The 21,652-nt window shown below is 39.8% G+C and overlaps 1 protein-coding gene across 1 annotated transcript in view; it reads left to right on the top strand.

The window, feature by feature from the left end:
• The window catches only part of LOC134660418 (neurofibromin), a 122,207-nt gene that overhangs the window by 1,670 nt on the left and 98,885 nt on the right, over positions 1–21,652 (top strand). Inside the window, exons 3-18 of the mRNA XM_063516158.1 lie at positions 2,798–2,984; positions 3,760–3,881; positions 5,419–5,518; positions 6,119–6,219; positions 7,082–7,231; positions 8,124–8,223; positions 8,938–9,080; positions 10,039–10,232; positions 11,401–11,509; positions 12,431–12,589; positions 13,386–13,579; positions 14,598–14,781; positions 16,852–17,038; positions 17,788–17,832; positions 19,869–19,968; positions 20,453–20,591. Of these exons, the coding sequence (XP_063372228.1) occupies positions 2,798–2,984; positions 3,760–3,881; positions 5,419–5,518; positions 6,119–6,219; positions 7,082–7,231; positions 8,124–8,223; positions 8,938–9,080; positions 10,039–10,232; positions 11,401–11,509; positions 12,431–12,589; positions 13,386–13,579; positions 14,598–14,781; positions 16,852–17,038; positions 17,788–17,832; positions 19,869–19,968; positions 20,453–20,591 (2,214 nt within the window). The remainder of the gene's footprint in view (positions 1–2,797; positions 2,985–3,759; positions 3,882–5,418; positions 5,519–6,118; positions 6,220–7,081; positions 7,232–8,123; positions 8,224–8,937; positions 9,081–10,038; positions 10,233–11,400; positions 11,510–12,430; positions 12,590–13,385; positions 13,580–14,597; positions 14,782–16,851; positions 17,039–17,787; positions 17,833–19,868; positions 19,969–20,452; positions 20,592–21,652) is intronic.

Genomic DNA, 21,652 nt, shown 5'->3' with positions numbered 1-21,652 from the left:
TTAGTTGTATTACAAACTTAAAAAAGGCTATGTTAGTTAAGAACAAGCAAAAACAAACAAAAAACAAAATTAATTAAAAAAGGGTCCACTGACAGGAGCAGGTAGTAGATATTTTTATTCACTACCTGGTCCTGCCAATGACAACCTCCACCCAGTACTTGGTTAGGTTAGGTTAGGCAAAGCCTGCCTCGTATACATTAGCAGGCATCCCTTCTCACCAGGGCTTCCAATACCGGGATCCCGGTATTTCGGGATCCCGGGATCCCGCCTTTTTAAACGTATTTTTCAATACCGGTATTTTCAAAGGCAATACCGGGATCCCGGTATTTTTAAAAATGAGGGAAATGCGCAGTATAAACCCTTTAAATCCATTATATTCGGCTGTATCAAAAAGATTACTAAACGTCAGACGCATCTAGAGTTAGACCAAGAAAAGTCTGCAACGATTTTGATAGCACGCGCAGTGCAAGTGTTATATTAAACGTCAAACTTCTATAAAAATTATGACGTACAAATAACACTTGCACTGCGTACTGCGTATGCTATCAAGCCCGCATTTTATTATTGAAACAAGATCGTTGCCTAATGCGTCAGATAAATATTTGGTGGTTGGTGGTGGATGAATCCTGAAGTTATGTGAGTGATGAATATGATGATAGTGACATTAACATTAACATAATTAGTTCTTATAATTTTATCAAAAAATAAAAAGAAAGAGCAAGGATAACTGTAATAATGACAAACCAATTTTGACGGAAATTTGAAAAAATGTTGTCTGGTTGGTTAGGTGAACAAATTGGATAAAATTATTGCCAACCTGGAGTGTGAAATAAAATTATTGCAGATGGCGGCATTGATTGTTTATTGTTGTAATAGCTTTTAGGACATATCTGGTACTCCAGTGAGCCTAATTCCCCTTTTTAATAAAACTATATATTTTTAAGCGATTCATATCCAATACCGGGATCCCGGTATTGATGAAGACAGTTTCGGTATTAATACTGGTATTGTGAGAAGTCCGGTATTTGGAAGCCCTACTTCTCACTCGTCATCGCCGGCCTCACCAAGATCCTGCAGCTAGTCAACGAGCTGGTACGTTCTCGCTACGCTTGCATTTCATAATTTCATATCAGGGATGTTGCGGATGCCGATTTTTTGACATCCGCGGATGCGGATGCGGATTTTTAAAGGCTCACATCCGCGGATGCGGATGCGGATGTCAAGATAGGTACATCAAAAACGTCAAATATTACATTTCAGTAATTTTTATTTAAAAAAACCGGCCAAGTGCGAGTCGGACTCGCGTTCCAAGGGTTCCGTACATTAAGTCCCACTCACGCTTGACTGCTCATTTCTAATAGGTTTTTTTGGTTAATGACTAAATTACCTAGCAGTCTAGCACTTACGCCGATGCTAAGACGTTCCTGTACCGACCTGTTGCACATCCGCATCCGCATCGATTTTATGCGGATGCGGATGTTGAAAATAATGCGGAAGTTCCGCGGTTGCGGATGCGGATATTCGCAACATCCCTGTTTCATATAATCACTAACAACTCTTTAATAACGAAGAGCAGCAAAGCCTGCCTCGTATACATTAGCAGGCATCGCTTCTCGCTCGTCATCGCCGGCCTCACCAAGATCCTGCAGCTAGTCAACGAGCTGGTACGTTCTCGCTACGCTCGCATTTCATAAAAATCCTCGCATCACTATAATAACGAGTAATGGTACCATTCGATTCCTTACATTTTATTTAAAAAAAATATTGTACAGCAACAATATACATAAACGCAATATTTGACCACAAAATTTTAACTTCCTTGTTTTCGATACATCGAAACGGCTTCTAACGTTACATGGTGACGTCACGATGTATTGCCATTTTGTTCGAAGCGTTACGTCAGTAAAGTGCGGGCGCCAGACTTTGATCATCATCTGTGACTTTTGTATTGCTTTAAGACAATGGGTCCCATACAGACATTTAAGCCCTTGCTACACGGTCGCCGACAAGCCTTCTAACCGTCTGACCTTGGTCTGACCTTAGTCAGTTTTGGTCAAATTTTGTTGGAAACAACTGTCTACACGGTCCGTCCAGACCAAGGCCACGCGGTCTGAGGGGCTTGTCGGCGACCGTGTAGCAAGGGCTTTACTCCTCAAAACAAACCTGATCGACAGATACCATTCATAAAAAAAGCGGCCAAGTGCGAGTCGGACTCGCCCATGAAGGGTTCCGTATTTAGGCGATTTATGACGTATTAAAAAAAAACTACTTGCTAGATCTCGTTCAAACCAATTTTCGGTGGAAGTTTACATGGTAATGTACATCATATATTTTTTTTTAGTTTTATCATTCTCTTATTTTAGAAGTTACAGGGGGGGGGGACACACATTTTACCACTTTGGAAGTGTCTCTCGCGCAAACTATTCAGTTTAGAAAAAAATTATATTAGAAACCTCAATATCATTTTTGTAGACCTATCCATAGATACCCCACACGTATGGGTTTGATGAAAAAAAAAATTTTGAGTTTCAGTTCGAAGTATGGGGAACCCCAAAAATTTATTGTTTTTTTCTATTTTTGTGTGAAAATCTTAATGCGGTTCACAGAATACATCTACTTACCAAGTTTCAACAGTATAGTTCTTATAGTTTCGGAGAAAAGTGGCTGTGACATACGGACGGACAGACAGACGGACAGACGGACAGACAGACAGACATGACGAATCTATAAGGGTTCCGTTTTTTGCCATTTGGCTACGGAACCCTAAAAATGTCAATACCCTATTGTCTGTCAACAGTACCAACCAACCATATCGTCGGGTGTGAACCGACCGCACACGGAGCTAGAGAAGAGCTACAGCGACAGTCTGGTCATAGTTCTGGACACGCTGGAGATATGCCTCAGCTCACAGCCGAAGGACACCACCAAGTTTGATGAGGCGATGAATGTGAAGATACTACTGAGGGAAGTCTGCCAATTTATTGGTAAGTTACTACTCATCTTCCTCGCGTTGTCCCGGCATTTTGCCACGGCTCATGGGAGCCTGGGGTCCGCTTGGCAACTAATCCCAGTAATTGGCGTGGGCACTAGTTTTTACGAAAGCGACTGCCATCTGACCTTCCAACCCAGAGGGTAAACTAGGCCCGTATTGGGATTAGTCCGGTTTCCTCACGATGTTTTCCTTCACCGAAGAGCGACTGGTACTCGTAAATATCAAATGATATTTCGTAGGTTCCGGGGATCGAACCCGCGACCTCGGGATCGCAAGTCGCACGCTCTTACCGCTAGGCCACCAGCGCTTCTCCTAATCCTATCCTTCTAAACTGAAATCACTAATCGTCGTTTATTAAAGACGTGTAAATTGGTTTTATAAATAAATTATTATGATTATTATAAAACAAAGTCGCTTCCCGCTGTCTGTCCATATGTATGCTTAGATCTTTAAAACTACGCCACGGATTTTGATGCGGTTTTTTTAACAGATAGAGTGATTCAAAAGGAAGATTTATGTATAATTTGTTAACCCGTGCGAAGCCGGGGCGAGTCGCTAGTTTGATCAATAAATAAAAACACTACATAGTATAAAACAAAGTCGCTTCCCGCTGTCTGTCCATATGTATGCTTAGATCTTTAAAACTACGCCACGGATTTTGATGTGGTTTTTTTTTACATAGAGTAATTCAAGAGGAAGGATAGTTTGTTAACCCGTGCGAAGCCGGGGCGGGTCGCTAGTTATATTAATAAGTATTGTTTGTCCAGACATGCGGAATGAGAACACAACAAGTAACACTCTACTCCGGCAGCTGGCGAGCAAAGTGCTTTTCGCGCTAAGCCTCAACTTCTTCAACGCGGTATTCAACAGAATCAGTGCTCGGTTACAGGTAAACTTCCTAATTTAACTAGTGGAGTTGGGCGGGACATGTTGCTAGGCAGAGTGATGGCAGCTGGACCAAAATGTTGACGGATTGGTGGCCGCTTACGGATGAAAGAAGCGCCTGGCGTCCGACAAGTGGCGTCTCTTCTTATACGCCACTTGTCGGACGCCAGGCGCTTCAGGTGACCTATGCTCAGCAGTGGGCGAATAATGATGATGATGATGTCAGCTATAAAGTCACTTTCTCCCACATGTTAGCTTGGTTTTGTTTCATTCTATTTTTATTGTGTTTTCCCTGGTTGCCTTGATAACCAGCGCCATGGCTAAGTACCTTAGACATCGGCATATGCTGAGTGGCATCCATTTTGGTGTTAGAATATATTAGAATAAGATGTATTAGATTAAGTTTTATGTTTTACACCAAATAAAGTATTTCTATTCTATTCTAATATGACGTGTGTAGTCCTGCCAACTTCAGCTGCCACAAATGCGGTCGCAAATGCCGGTCCCGCATTAACTTATACAACCACGAGAGACGTTGTTCGTCGCTTACAGACGCTGCATTAATCATCTGTCAAGATGTTAAAGGCCTGATGATGAGTCCTGCCAATAACAAAAAATGTCAGGTCAATGTGGCTAATTCAGTCATAGGGACTATTCCGTCTACTAGCGTTTTTCTCGAACAATATTGATAATTTATAACTTAATCGACAATAGCAGCGATTGCTTTTAGTTTCAGCAATCAAAAGCAGATGGTTTTTTCCTACGATTGACAATCAAAGAAATATACGCTCGTGGACGGAATAGTCCCTATGACGGAATTAGCCACATTGACCTTAGTTGAAAACATCTAGATCTTCACGCACTCTCGGTCTATAAATATTATAGTACTCAGTGGCTCTGTGTGCTGTACACCTCGCCAATACCCAAATACCCATGCCCCCGCCATTTGGAAAAATAATACTGGATTAGAATCGATATAAAAAATCGGATATATTATTGTGGAATATGCTTACGAAATTGTACGAAAATTGGTTCAGAAATGAGACCTGTAGAGGGGAACAGACAGACAGCCGAAAGCATTTTTGCCCAAGCCGAAACGGGGACGCTTCGCTCGCGGTTAACACTCACTCGGTCACTATAGCAAATTGAATGAAATCCTACTTCAGGATGACCTAAATTATTCTAGGTTTTTACAAGCTTTTATTTACTTTCACCTGTCCCGTTGTCTGTCTGTAATCAGATCTTGCAAGTTAAATTTGATCCACTTCCCGGTTTCCGATTGAGCTGAAATTTTGCATACACATGTAAGTCGGGTGACAATGCAATATTATGGTACCATCGAGCTTATCTGATGATGGAGACAGGAGGTGGCCATAGGAACTCTGAGATGAAACAACGGAACCTAATTGTGTTAGGGGTTTTTAGAATTGTCTCGATTAGTATTAGTTGTCTGTCGTAAGAAAAGTGCAGTCAGCGATAAAAGCTTGTACCAAAAATGAAATTTTTGCCGAAAACTTGTAATAATTCTTATGTTAATACAGGAATTGGCTTCAAGCTCAGAAGAAAACCCCGATTATACAGATATAGAGTTAATACAACACATCAACGTGGACATCCTACGGCTTATACGGCTGCTCACAGGTAAGACAATGTGGACTCTATTGCAATAGCAGTAAGGTTCAAGTTAGAAAACCCCGACTATACAGAAATAGAGTTAATACAACACATCTATGTGGACAACCTACGGCTTATACGGCACGGTAAGACAATGTGGACTCTATTATAGTTACTATAAGGTTCATGATCACAACATTTAGAAATCTATAGAGCTGTATAACATTTTATTACCTGTGATATTATATCAAACGTGTCAAAAATAAATAGAGAGCTCACATTAAAAACAAAAGAATGCGCAAAATACTGTAGCCATGAATTTGAGAGCTGAAGTAGATGGCGCGGTTTGTAGTTATTGAATTGTCAAACGTTATCGTTTAACAACATACTGCATATTGTACGAGTTTTTTTTAATATTTACTATTCAGTTGGAAATTAAGTTCCTATTTCATGGTGGGTACGTAAATGCAATTTTAGTACTTTATTCAATACAAGTGGTGTTTACCTTTAAGTAATTGTTACGCTTAGCCAAAATTAGTCAAAACGTTTGTAGTTATATTTTACATAGTGTAAACAATTGTTGGTGAACCAATAAATATAAAATAAAATATCATGTTTTTTTTTCAGAATCAATACAAAAGTTTAAGTTATTAAGAAAATCAGCGCACATAGTTTTGGTATCGTCTTTAGAGAAAGCAATATGGAACTGGATGGATACATACCCCCAAGTAAGTACATATATACATATCTGTTTAACCGTTTGAACACCAAGAATACCTAAACTGTTATGCGGACGCTGTCAAAGTAACCTTCACACTTTCAAGTAAGGTTTACATTAAAGAGGCCCACTGATTAACAGTCTGCCGGACGATATCGGCCTGTCAGTTAGAACAAAAAGTTGACAGTTCCGAAAAACTGACAGGCCGATATCGCCCGGCGGACGTAATCAGTGGGCCAATTTAGCTCGTTTGCGCCCGGGACCTTGGCGTGTCAGTTGGGGGTGATGTTTTTTAGGGTTCCGTACCCAAAGGGTAAAAACGGGACCCTATTACTAAGACTCCGCTGTCCGTCCATCCGTCCGTCCGTCCGTCTGTCACCAGGCTGTATCTCACGAACCGTGATAGCTAGACAGTTGAAATTTTCACAGATGATGTATTTCTGTTGCCGCTATAACAACAAATACTAAAAACAGAATAAAATAAAGATTTAAGTGGGGCTCCCATACAACAAACGTGATTTTTTTGACCGAAGTTAAGCAACGTCGGGCGGGGTCAGTACTTGGATGGGTGACCGTTTTTTTGCTTGTTTTGCTCTATTTTTTGTTGATGGTGCGGAACCCTCCGTGCGCGAGTCCGACTCGCACTTGGCCGGTTTTTATGACAATATTTGGGAGACCGAGCTTTGCTCGGAAAACATACAAAAACTCAAAAATGTGCGTTTTCTCAGAGATAAAACCTAGCTAGGCCTTATCTCTGGGAAAACGCGCATTTATGAGTTTTTATATGTTTTCCGAGCAAAGCACGGTCTCCCAGATATTAAATAAAGCATGCAAAAGGTTAAAAAACTTTAAAATGTTTTCTTTTTCTTCAGGAATTCGCAGAAGTCCAATGCCGGCCTAACGATGATCTCAGCAAATGCTGCGACACTCTTTTCGACATTTTACAAGATAGCTTCTCCGATAATAAGAAATCTAGAGTGGCGATGTGGCCACTGCAGATTATGTTATTAGTTTTGAACCCTGTGAGTATAATAATACGATTCAAAATCGCTTTTATAAATATATAGGTAGTCGTTTTCGAGAGCTTCGTGCGGCGTTCTAAACCCTCTGAGTATTATAATAAAATTCAAAATCGTCTGTAAGTCGTTTGTACGTTTAGTACACTCAACTGCAATAATATCTTACTCTTCGACGGCCGCAAAAATATGTGACACGCTCTTAGGGCTCTACAAATAAGATCTTGTCATATTTAGAAGTGTTGCAGCCTTCGTTGTGTAACATATTGTTGCAAGTGACTGTACGTGTCTAAATCGTGTTTAAAATCGAGTTATTCTGACATTTTAAATTTTATAAGATTATTTCTCCTATAACCAGCAAGCAATCTAGTGAAGTAGGTATAAAATACAGTTAAATATTGCATAAAGGGTATTTGACTGTATTTAATATAAATTATTTTACACCATGTATGAAATAAAGCACCAGAAGATTAATAGAGAAACGTAGACAGCAGTTATTATTAGACACAGTTTCTATTTTAAAACCCGTATAAAACTATAACGAGTAGGTAATTTGATTGTGACGTCACATGCTAGTGTTTCATATAAATTCCATAGTAGCAAAATTGTTTTGACAGTTAGAAAAACAGAAACTGATTTGACTAGTAGTCAAATACCCTATTGTATACTTATAATCGAATTTAAACTGTTGTGAGACATGCTAACATTACGCTGTGACATTATGTTGTGAGTACGCGATACACGGCCGACGTGAACACTGCTCGCACTGTTAGTGCTTGAGAAAGGAGACCTAGGCTCTCCGAAACATGTCGCGCGAGGGACTTAAAACAACTGAGTCTAAACCGTAAAATTATTCAATGTATACTTATACTAAAGAAAAGTATGTATTTATTTGCAGAAAGTTTTAGAAGAGATTGTGAATGCAGACAGCGGCGCTCCGTGCAGTCCGCGACATACCAAGAAGAAACTATTTGTCGACTCAGTGAAGAGAGGGCTTAGTAAGTATTTGGCTTGTGCCTTAATACAAATAACTTTATTTTGCATGAAATATGGTACAAAAGATGGTCAGACAATAGTATACTTACATAAGTAACACATATTTCACCAGCATCTGGCATGCAAAAAACAAAATTTACAACTAAAACTAAGTTCAAACATCCATAATAGTCAACGTCTATATTATAATATGTCACCTTCCTCGGTCAAAAGATGCCATGTATTCCTCTATGGAATAGAAGGCCTCTTGTACGAGCCATGCTTTTAGTTTCGCCTTAAACATTTTCAAAGGCAACTGTTTAATGTTATTGTCTAGTCTATTATAGATTTTTATGCTCATAGATAGATGCCTTTTAGAATAGAATAGAAGAAATTTATTCAAACACGCTTAAATTTAACTTAAGTATTACATGAGGCATACAAAACTAACTTATTATTAATCGTCACTGAAAAGGTCTCCACTCAGCTTAATCTCAAGATACCACCTATAGAGGAATCGAATGGTATCATTATTTTTTTCCTATTTGGAAGTAAAAAAGAAGATTTTTTTGCATCTTTAAGGCTTGTATTTCTTTATTATTCCGATATATTTTTTAAATTTTCAATGTATTGTAATAAATTTCCCATTTTCTATCTATTAAACTAGATTAAGATATATAATTAAACATGTGTCAAATACCGTATTCATTTGTTTATGCTACGTTTCCTTTCCCCAGGCCCACAGAACAACTCTAAACAGATGACAGAAGCGGCGGTCGTGACATGTGTCAAACTATGTAAAGCGTCGACGTATCTGAACATCTCTGACAGTGGAAACGTCACTTTCGTGCTTGTCAAATCCGTTATTAATGATCTCAAGGTACGTTTTTATTATTTTAGCACAAATTTATAACGCTACTGGATACAGTTTTTTTCCCAAAATTCGTTAATCCATACTAATATTATTAATGCGAAAGTGTGTCTGTCTGTCTGTTACCTCTTCATGATTAAATCACTGAACCGAGTTAGTTGGGTATGGAGATAGTTAGAGTCCAGGGAAGGACATAGGGTAGTTTTTATCCCAAAAATCACCCTTTAAGGGGGTGAAAAGGGGGGCAGGAAGTTTATATGGGAAATCGTTAAAAAGCAGATTGGGTAAAAATAAGCTACACAAATTACTAACTGGACGCATACGAAGTCGCGGGAAAAAGCTAGTTCGTTAGCAAAGTTATAATTTTGTTTTTATAATTCACGACAATACATGCAAAGTATCCTGGTCACGGCACCAAAGTGTAACTCCCTTATTCATAAACGTCTGCTAAGTTAATCAGCTGATGATCGTCGCTTGTCCCTCTCTATGGCATAACGACAGATAGGGACATACGACGATCATCAACCGATTAAGTTAGCAGCCGTTTATGAATAACGCCATTATGTATAGTGCTTCGTATTTCATTTTGGCCCGTCCAATTCACGTACTTAAGAAAATAAAGCAATGGGGTTGGTCGGTCGAAGTGTTTTACAGATGGCGCTATACTTCGTTTTTTTAGCATTAGAAATTTGGTAAACAATCTTGATGTGTCTTTTAATTGAAAAACACATTTTAAAAATAAGTTACTGTAAATATGTAACAATTATGAACCTAATACGATCTTTTATAGTCTTTTGCTTTCATAAGTAATAGTTATTGATTTTTAAAAAGTGTTTTTCAATTAAAAGACATGTCAAAATCGCTTACCTTCTTTCAAGTTCTTTCTAATGCAAAAAAAACTAACTATAGCATAGCTCGCCCTGTCAATCCCTATTTTTATCAAATTGTGTCAAATTCTTTGTTCCAGTCTCTCCTCTTCAACCCCTCAAAATCCTACGTGCGAGGCAACTTGATCTCAGGCTACTCGGAATTGGATCTGATGACCGACTGTTTCGTATCGTTATTTCGGATTATGCCACACACGAATGATGCTATTAAAGTGTGCCTCAACCTTAACACGCATATTTCGTACCATTATGTCATAGTCAACTCCTTATTGAGGTTAGTAATGATACGGAATACCTACTCAAAATTAAGTTGAGTCCAGACGAGCTGGGCAAATCGCCCGATTTGATCAGGAAAATAATTGGCGCCAATCTCATCTAGCGTCCACACGTACACAAATTTAATCACCAATTTGCATTTGCAATTTTGCAATTTGATAGTAACTTCGAAAATTGGCATTTTTGTGTCCGCACCTGCTGATTTGATCGGGGAATCAAATTGGCGTTTGCGTCCGCACGGCCTGATTCGATTGGACAATTTCATCAGATTGGCAATTGTCACGTCTGGACTCCACTTTACACTGCATACTTTAGCCTAAGGTTCCAAATGCACACATACATGTTTCTGATACTTTAAATTATTTTTGTGGGTTCGGCGTCGCTTCAATGTACAATAAGATATTTTCCTACTAGTCAAAGCAGTTTATTTTTTAGAACTGTTTATTGGCTAATATGGATTTTTTATGAAATATTACACAGCGACGTCACGGTCAACTCATCTATCTACTCTTTATATTTCTATCCGATTTATTAAATAGGATTTGTGCTTAAAAATAACTGCTATCTATGTTTTTATAATAATCTTCTGGTGCTTTATTTCATTCATAGTGTGAAATAATTTATTTCAAATACAGTCAAATACCCTATTCGATATACTACGGTACGGTAATTTAAGGGTAACATTCCATTTCTGACCGTAGCTGCACTACTGAACGCGTCGCTGTTACTGTCAATTTCCATAGTAAAATGAACAGTAGTGCAGCTGCGGTTGGAAATGGACTGTCACCTTAACCTTTTCGACGCCGCGTCAAACACAAAAGCTGTCTCTCAGACGCCACGTCTCCGAAGTGTAAAACTGAAATTGAACTTTATGCATATGCATCTAGGTCTCTGTTGCTCTGTGGTCTTTGGCGTTGGACCTGCGGTGCGTATATATCGGTCATTGGCGTCCAAAAGGTTAAGCCGTCGAAACGTAACTCCCCCTCTAGGTTGGAAAATCAGATGATTAGTCACTTCGTAAATACCAGTGCTTGCGCCAAATTCTTAGGATTCTTTGCTAAAAGGGGATTGCGGACTACTTTAGGATGCAATTGAGAATGCGCTAAGTTTTAAAAAGTCCAAATAGTACGAAGAAGTTTAAGTAACATATCTTATTATTGTTGCAGGATAATAAAACAGCCACGACTGCCGTGGTGGCCCCAAATAGAGTTACTATACCCGCGCGCGGCCGAGCTGAGAGCTATGTTCACAGACACGTTGAATAAAGCCACACAGGTATGTTTATAAAATATCCTTATTAACTTATTTGTCAAGCTTTAAAAAAGGGTCCAAGATATTAAGTACCTAAATTCATTTTAATAATATCTGACGATGTGATTGGTATATTTTGATGCGAGCCATGGCCTCTTCACCACCATCAGTGTTTTTCTTACATTATTTCCATAATGGAGTCCTGTGGCACTTCACATGAACTTTTGTAACTTGTAATAATAGACGCAGAAGTGTATTTGTAATAAAAGGGTAAATACAATTCTTACTAAGGCTGGTTTTAGTGTCACGCGGACCGTCCGTGTGGACCAATATGTATTAAGGCCCCAGTACACAATGGGCCATCGCCGGCCACTCCAAGGGACGCATTTGTGCGTTAGAGGGAGCAAGTGATATTGCTATCTCATTCTACCGCATGGCTAGGGTCTGTACTGGGGCCTTTAAGTCCAGGGAGCGTTTTAGAGTGGTCCATCTTTCACATACAATTTGGCGGTGCGGAGCGATACGCACGGACGGTCCGCGTGACACTAAAACCAGCCTAAGTACTTCTTACTTTTGGCATAGAGAAAAAAATACATAGAGTGCTCACTCCATACATCAGTTTTAGTACCAAAAAGACTATTAGCATCTAGCATCGAGTAGCGGAACTATCAGTACTGCTACTTGACAATAGATGTAGCACCGACCGGAAAGTCTTATGCTGTTGAGATAAGACTTTCCGGTCGGTGCTACATCTATTGTCAAGTAGCAGTACTGATAGTTCCGCTACTCGGTGCTAGATGTAGACACTGAAATTAATAGTCTGAACTGATGTATGGAGTGAGCACTCTTGTCTTACTTATTTCTCTATGCTTTTGGTTAGATTGCGTTTAAAAACATTATGAAGATCCAAGACACAATATTAATAACATGCATAATTTTCAACAGGGCTACATAGTCCACACGCCGCTCCGTATGATCTCGCGCTCGCTCAAATCCAAGGAAGTGCAAGCCAAGTTCAACAAGTCCGAGGAGATGCCGGCTTACAGGAACCTGCTGCTGTGCATGGTGAAACTTATACATGCTGATCCTATGCTGATGTTGAGTGTAAGTATATTACATGTATTTCTTTGTAAGGCCTGAGTGGACGCTCGTTCGGCGACGCGTGCAGCGTGGCTGTGGGCTCGCGCGTGATGTGAGCAGCGTGCACTAAGGCCGCTCCTATACGTGCGCATTTGTTTTAACATGCACGCCGCACGCCCCGCCCCGCTGCACGCCCAACAAGAGCGTCCACTCAGGCCTTACACTAAAAGTAGGTAAACTTAAAATGTATAATAACGAATAACACAATTTCTGGTAGTCTAAACGAAAGGTTTGTTTCCAAATAGGAGGTCGTTGGTTCAGAATGTTCAAATTTAGCTCCCACCAAAGTCTCCAGGAACTTATATGTACATTGTACCTACATCTATAGGGTATATTTACTACTACTCAAATCAGTTTCTTTTTTCGAACTGTCAAAACGATTTGACGTCCATGGAATTTATTTGAAACACTAGCAAATGACGTCACGGTCAAGTTACCTACTCTTTATAGAAATTGTGTCTAAAAATAACTTCTGTCTACGTTTCTCTATTAATTTGTGGTGTTTTGTTTCATGCATGGTCTGAAATAATTTATTTTAAATACAGTCAAATACCATATTGTTCTGTCAAAAAAATTATGGTATAGGAGTTGCTCTACTAAATAATTGGTTTTTACTTAGTTTTAAGTTTATCACGAATAAATATTTGTTTCTGATTCTGATTTTAAATATAACTTACATGCATGATCGCACGGGAGAGTTCCATCCGATTTTTCCATTTTAACGACTAAAATATTTTATCAAATACCTCTTTTTTCTCAGAACCCCGGCCGCTCAGGCATCGAGATCCAGTCATCAACCACCGAACTAATCAATGGTCTGGTCTCGCTGGTGCATCAGACGGGCATGGGCGAGATATCGCAAGAAGCAATGGACGCGTTGCTGGCTTTACATCGGCCTGATCGGGTCCATATGTGGAATCCTGAAGCGCCGCTTAACACTTTCTGGGATATCAGGTGAGTGGTATTGTCAACTATAGGTAGGGGGCCAACTACCGGTACGGGGCCAACCACTGGTAGTTTTAATAGGGTATCATTCTTAGGAAGGGTGCCGACCACTATTAGGGTGTTAACCATCGGTAGGATGCCAACTATTGGTGTCTTCTATTTGAAGGGTGCTAACTATAGGTATGGTGTCATCTATTGGTACGGTGCCGAACTCTAGTAGGGTGTTCAACCACCGAAATCAATGGTCTTATATCTCACAAGAAGCAATGGACGCGTTGCTGGCTTTACAGTGGCCTGACCGCGTGCATATGTGGAATCCTGAGGCGCCGATCAACACTTTCTGGGATATCAGGTGAGTGGGGTGCCAACTATCGGCACAGTGCCAATTATTGGTTTGGTGTCAACCATTGGTATGCTGCCAACTACTGATAGAGAATGGTAACTATTGGTAGGATGTCAGTTATTAATATCCATTCCGATTTATATTACTGATACTTCTAGTCATAACCGCTGGCAAAAATGAAAAAAATCGTATTTTCATACTGTTTGACAAAATGTCAACTGTCAAATAACGAATATGTCATGCAGCTGCCAGTCAAGCCCCACTGTCGCGCACATAACCAATATGTATTATATGGATTCAATAATTGAGCAAATACTATACCAGGCGTGGCTCCTTCGGCGATGCCGTCGCGTCGCTACAAGTACATGCGGCCCACACCAATTTTGGTGTGTAGCCATAGTAGTTGCCGCGCACCGCTACGGAACGGACGCCTGCTCGCGCTTGCGCCACCTAGCGGTCATATCTGTCATATTAGACGCGTTTTGATAGAGAGTGAACCTTCAGTAAGGACCCAAGTAAAGGCCCAATAGATGACACCATGCTGTCACCTCTATTGACAATGACTAAAGTTTCAAGATGACATGTACTGGTACCGCGTCGAGCACCAGTACGTTTACCTTAGCTAGTACTATTATTAATTCTGTGACTATACATGTATGTTCTAACTAAAAGCTTCTTCCCCAGCTCCCAAATCCTCTACAACATCAGCCAGAAGCTCATCCAGCGTCAGATCGGCAACTACCGCGAGGTGCTGCGGTGGCTGCGCGACATCCTGACGTGTCGGAACGAGTTCTTGGCCAAGCACAAGGAATACGCGAACGTCGGCTCACAGATACCGATATGCAAGCAGGCGCATATTAAGTTAGAGGTTAGTTATTAGGGTGTCAACTATTGGTTAGGTGTCAGCCATTGGAAGTGTCAAACACTGATTAGGTGGCGAATGTGTCAACCTTAGGTAGGGTGTCAAACATTCTTAGATTGCCAACTATTGGCAGAGTGCCAACCATTGGTAGCGTGCTGACTACTGCTGACCATTTGTGGGACGTCAACAATAGGTCATGTTAGAGACTCGTCCAGCGTCAGATCGGCAACTACCGCGAGGTGCTGCGGTGGCTGCGCGACATCCTGACGTGTCGGAACGAGTTCTTGGCCAAGCACAAGGAATACGCGAACGTCGGCTCACAGATACCAATATGCAAGCAGGCGCATATTAAGTTAGAGGTTAGTTATTAGGGTGTCAACTATTGGTTAGGTGTCAGCCATTGGAAGAGTGTCAAATACTGATTAGGTGGAGAATGTGACAATCTTAGGTAGGGGGCCAAACATTGGTGCCAACTATTATTAGGGTGTCAACTATCGGTTAGGTGCCAGCCATTGGAAGAGTGTCAAACACTGATTAGGTGGCGAATGTGTCAAAGTTAGGTAGGGTGCCAAACATTGGTAGGGTTATGACATTTGCCCACTATTGGTAACCATTGGCAGAGTGCCAACCATTGGTAGTGTGCCGACTGATAGTGTGCCATATATTGTAGAGTGTCAACTATTGGTATGGTGCCGATCATTGGTTGGGTACCGAGCATGCTGACGATTTTTGAGATGTCGACATTTGGGCAGGTATCAGAAAATTATGCAGTGCAAATCGGCAACTATGTATTTGAGTGTCAACTGTCAATCATTGGTATTACAGTTCGAAACTCATCGTTAGTTCGGCAACTATACGATGGCTGTGCGAAATTTAAATTTACTTCGCGTAATCAATTTTAATACGACAGGAAAATTATACAATCGTGGTTTTTAGGGTTCCGTACCTCAAAAGGAGAAAACGGAACCCTAATAGGATCACTCGTGCGTCTGTCTGTCCGTCCGTCTGTCACAGCCTATTTTCTCCGAAACTACTGGACCAATTAAGTTGAAATTTGGCACACATATGTAAGTTTGTAACCCAAAGATGTACGTGTAACGAAAACAAATGAATTTTAATTATGGAGGCCAATTTTGGGGGGTAAATGAGAAAATTAAAAAATAAAGTTTTTCAAACTACATCGTGTTACATATCAAATGAAAGAGCTCATTGTAAGAATCTCAAATATATATTTTTTATAATTTTAGGATCAATAGTTTAGCAGTTATTCAAGAAAATAGGCAAAAAATGACCATTCCCCCCCCCTTATCTCCGAAACTACTGGGTCTAAAATATTGAAAAAAATACACAAAATAGTTCTTTACCTATAGATGACAGGAAAACCTATTAAAAATGTGCAGTCAAGCGTGAGTCGGACATAATGTACGGAACCCTTGGAACGCGAGTCCGACTTGCACTTGGCCGGTTTTTTTTATCAGATAATGAATTAGATTAATTAAAATAAATATTAGTCCAAAGAATTGATTATTTTAATTTCATTTTATTATTTACTATTGTTGGGCTTTTATGACTTTTGTTTATTATTATTATTTGTTTTGCAATTTTTAAGTTTAATAATTATTTGTAAATAGTTACCATTATATAGTAGGTATACTTGGTCAAGCAGATCTTGTCAGTAGAAAAAGGCGGCAAATTTGAAAAATGTAGGCGCGAAGGGATATCGTCCCATCGAAAATTTGAATTTCGCGCCTTTTAGATTTACTTGACCAGGTATATTAAGATTATCGCAATGCCCTAACGGGGTATCATGTACCTACTTCATAATGTTTTATACTATTCTCTGTAATTAACATGATCGCAATAAAGTATATGAATATGAATTCTGACATGTCCAAATCATAGAATTATATAATGTATACTTGGTCAACCAGATCTTGACAGTAGAAAAAGGCGGTAAATTTGAAAAATGTAGGCGCGAAGGGATATCGTCCCATAGAAAATTTGAATTTCGCGCCTTTTTTTACTGACAAGATTTGGTTGACCAGCTATATATAATGTATCTTGTTTCCTCCCCAGGTGGTTTTCTTCATGTGCCTCTGGTCCATCGACACGGATGTGGTGTTGGTCGCCATGTCCTGTTTCGCCCTGCTGTGCCAGGAGGCGGATATCCGGTGCGGCGCTGACGAGATCACCACACAGTGTCTGTTGCCAAACTACGCCGTATTTCAGGAGGTGGCGCACACTTCCACCGTACTTACCACCGGTAATAATAGGCCTTTACCATCTGTGTCGGATGTTTAAGAGCCCATCAACGTGCACACTAGCGCCACTGCTAAATAATCGTGATTTTTATATAAAAAGGGGGCCGCTACGTACTGTATCTTGTATTAAAGTACCTTTTGTACACAATTTCTATTTTAAAACCCGTATAAAACTATAAAGAGTAGGTAACTTGATCGTTACGTCACATGCTAGTGTTTCATATAAATTCCATAGTTGCAAAATCGTTTTGACAGTTCGAAAAAAAGAAACTGATTTGACTAGTACTCAAATACCCTATCTATATAGATTAAATTAATATTATTATAAAAACCCCCTACGCTATATGCCAACAAAATCAATTTTATGCCAAAAATGCTTTACATTATTTTCGCAAAGAGCCGATACTCTGCAAACTTCTGGTTCGATTTCTATGAAATATAGCTAAAAAACACCGTAAGAAAACTCGCTTTCACGTATAAAAAACCGCATCGAAATAGGCCCATCCGTTTTAGAACTACGATGCCACAGATATACATTGGTGCAAGCATATAACACTCTTTTTGCGTCGGGGGTTAAAACAAATTTTTCACGTATGCTCGTAAAAATCGTAAAATTGAGGTTTAAGTCGCTTGTATGCGGCACAAAGTTGCTTATTATGCTCTAGGGCATTAAAGTAAAATCATCTATTACTGTTCATCAGTACGTTTGCTACAACATGTATGCATTTGTTACCATTTGTGTTTCAAGCAGCTAGTCAGGATATGGGACGTGGTTGCACTTACAAAAACATTCACAGTAAGTATTAAATCGACTTCACAAATGGGGCATGAAATGGCGCTTACGCCGCACAGCGTCGCACGGCACTGTATTTATATCGGAGCATCGTTAATAATGGCGTAAGCGCCATCGACAATAAGGTCCCTTTTCATAGATAACGTCACAAATGTGTTCTTTTTAGCGCAATGGAATGTTCATACTTTTGTATACCGTCATCTACAATTTGTTGTAATTGTAACACATATCTTTTACGTACAATTGCAATTGTCAATTATAAAAATGATAAATTTTCCGGAAAGTTACTTGTTAAATGTAATATTTTGTGATACGCGTAATTGTAGATTGGTCGCGGCAATTTACATATTTGTATAAATTTTCCATTACAATTTTGTCATTTGCAAATTCTGTGATATGCTTTGCCCAGTTGTAATAAGTACATATTTTGTAACTTGTCACTTGCAAATTGTAATTGTAAGTTTCGTGGGATAGGCCCCAGCCATTGATATAGTATAAAGAACTGGATACCCAATCAGCCGCCAAAAATGGCCCCACAAAAGTGATGTCAAAACAGATCATGCATTACTTTTTCGTTTAGTCTTGTTTGAAACGCTCAAATGTGAAGTTGTCAACAATTACGAAATGTGCCGTTAAAATATGTAAAAATAACAATGATAAAGCAAGGAAAAAGGATGGAATGTATTTCTTTCGGTTAGTTCTTTGGATAGCATTACATAATTTATGTAATCTGGTGGTAATTTTATGGTTTTGAATAAATTAATTTGTTAGTACCAAAGAAGGGATGTCAAGGAACAAAATTCTAATGAGTCGATGTGAGGTCAATATTTATTTTTATTTTTATATGGAATTCATAAGAAATAATATTATGTTTAAATTCAAGATTTCCAAGAAAACCTATGCGACGTGCAAAGTGGACTGCTATTTAATTATAGCAAGAGATAGGGGTGATGCAGTTTTAAACAAGGCAAAACGGCACTTGTGTGTTCGGCCCATTTCCCTGTTTTCGACATATACACCACCAATAAGGGCTTATATCGACTAACTGTAAATGCTAAACCTGTCGGAACACAGTGACAACCACAGGATTTTTTTTATAAAGTATAGGTAGACTTTATAAAAAAAATCCAATCAGTATCTATCTAAATTTCCCCGTGCACCCGTGCTATGAGTAAATGTAGATCTTAAATACACAGTTATTTAATAAGTAGAATTTATTTCAAGGAAATTAGTATTTAAAGACGTATACTTACGAATTAAAAATTTAATTTGTTTGAATTTGAACCACGAATTAATTTTATTTGAGCTCCCGATTAAATTAAATTTGTTTTATTTATTACTTCAATTGGTTTTCCTGTACAGTAATACATATTAAAGTGTACCAAAGTGACTCCATTCGTTCATTATTCTCGTTTGACGTTGTTTGACGTAAATACGTTACGTTTAGTGCCATCGGACTAAATTTTTTAACAGTGTTGGTACTTATGTTTGCAAATTTGACACTTAATGCTTACGACATTAAGTTCTTTTCTGTACGAAACATTTACCTTGACTCAAAATTTACGTAAGCGTTTTTATCATCAATGCAAATGGTGCGAAACGTCATTGGGATCCACATTTCTTGACGTTTTTGTTCTGCTTTGTGTGTCTATTTCTTTTATATTAAGTCAGTGGCCCCAGCAAATTGTAATACATGATTTACAAATTTCAAGGTTGTACCGTCAGGCAGGCGTGGCTCACTCCGCGATTTCGTCGCTTCGCTACAAGTACATGCGGCTCACACCAATTTTGGTGTCTAGTATAATAGTTGTCGCCCGCTACGGAACGGACGCCTGCTCTCGCTTGCGCCACCTAGCGGTCATAATGGACGCTTTTTGTTAGGGAGTGAATCTTCTGTACCAAGTACTATTATTTATGCTGTGTTTCAGGCGCGAATAGGGACCCGAAATGTAATTACGGTGCTTGAATTTTAAGAACCCTTATTATGTACTTGTTGCAGAAAATACTATAGATAAATGACAAAATAGTGTGTTCAACAGGCTCAGCGGCGTTGCAGAAGAGGATAATGGCGTTATTGAGGAAGATCGAGCATTGCGTGAACGGCGTTCAACCGGTGTGGGAGGAAACTTTTCGATGTTGGTAAGTACATATAAATACAATTAAATTAAATAATTGCTTTAAAAATACACCGCCTCATGTCCACTAATGTTCACTACGAAACAGGTCAAAATCTGCACAATGCGGACCTTAGAAACCGAAATGTAGGTATAGTTCCGCCAGCCGAATATTCGACTGCCGGATACCGAACATTCGGCCGATGGTCAGGCCGAACATCCGGTATCCGGCCTAACAACTATCCGTTGCATCTCTAGTTGATATGGAGCGTGCATGAACTGTATGGGGCAGCACAGGCGCCCCCTGTTTATAGGCGCAAAGTTTAAATGTCAAGTTTAAGCTTCCAATGTAGCACACAAGACGGCAGAACCTACAATGCACAAGAAAACGTACGTGAACTGTAGATGGTAGCACTTGCTTTGGCGTGAAGTTTCAATGTAAACTGTACATGTTTCCGATTCGGGCCGCAAGATGGCAGAGCCTATATATATTTCTCTGTATTTTTTAGGGACTCCCTATGCAAGCTGCTACAGAAGTACCCCAAAGGACAGGGCGACAAAATGGACGACTGTCAAATGGAGGCGATCCACAGAGCGGTAGCTAAACGGAGAGTTTCGCATCACAGCAGTAGCGAACACGATTTTGAGGTGAGTTATAATGCGCCGACGATTTGCCGGATATCCGGATTACCCGGTTTAACTCGTGGGACACCCACTACGTGGTTATCTTGGCCCAAAAGTCATTCGGCATGCGGCAGACATTCTTTATTCTTTAAATAAACACATGTATAAGTTTACAGCTCTAGATACGCCAAAACACTTATACTGTTAATACATAGTCATACACATAACTACTAATTTACATAGGTAGAGTTTAAAAGATAAAAAATCCTGATACTACTTTGTAAATCCTGATACTATACTAATTCACATAGGTTGAGTTTAAAAAAATCCTGATACTATGTTGTAAGGACGGCCACCTGTCTGCGAACATGTCTGCGTTTTGGACTGTAGCTAAGAAGTTATATGACCAGCCCAGTCCCACTTTAACTTTGCCGCTTTTCAAGCTACATATATTATTAAACAGGACTATATAGATGGTTGGTTAACCATCCATAGATGGTATGGCCACGTAAAGAGGAGACCACCAGACTACGTTGGAAAATTAGCACTACTCCTTTCCATCCCCGGTAAAAGAGGCAGAGGCAAACCGAAAACAAGATGGAAGAACGTAGTGCTAAAAGATATGATTGAGTGCAAAGTCACAGGGCGGACACGCCATAAATCAAAACTGATTTGCGTTTATATGTGTGCGCGGCACGTCTGTACACGCGTCATTGAGTTTCTGACGGAATCCTGACATGCTCTCAGTAGAGCGACTTACGCACACATTCATGTCGCGGCCAGTCGCGGGGCGAGGTAATCCGAGTCGGGGCGGGGCGGTGCGTGTCCGTTCTGTATGATAATACTACTACTTATACTGTGGCAAAGTATCCGAAAGCGACGTCGAGGATAGGGCGAAGTGGAAGCGAAAGACACGGAAAGCTGACCCCATAGACTAGGAATCCTCTAGAATGAGTTTAGAGCAACTATTTCATGAAACCGATGCTGCCAAAAATACGGGGGTGCGGGGGGACGAGGTGAGCGAATCCCGTGCCGTGATTGGTCCGTTCAAAGACACGGACCAATCACGGCACGGGATTGACTCG

The sequence above is a fragment of the Cydia amplana genome, chromosome 27 (genome assembly GCF_948474715.1).
Source record: "Cydia amplana chromosome 27, ilCydAmpl1.1, whole genome shotgun sequence".
Taxonomy (NCBI): domain Eukaryota; kingdom Metazoa; phylum Arthropoda; class Insecta; order Lepidoptera; family Tortricidae; genus Cydia; species Cydia amplana.
This window is presented reverse-complemented; position numbering and strand designations above follow the sequence as displayed.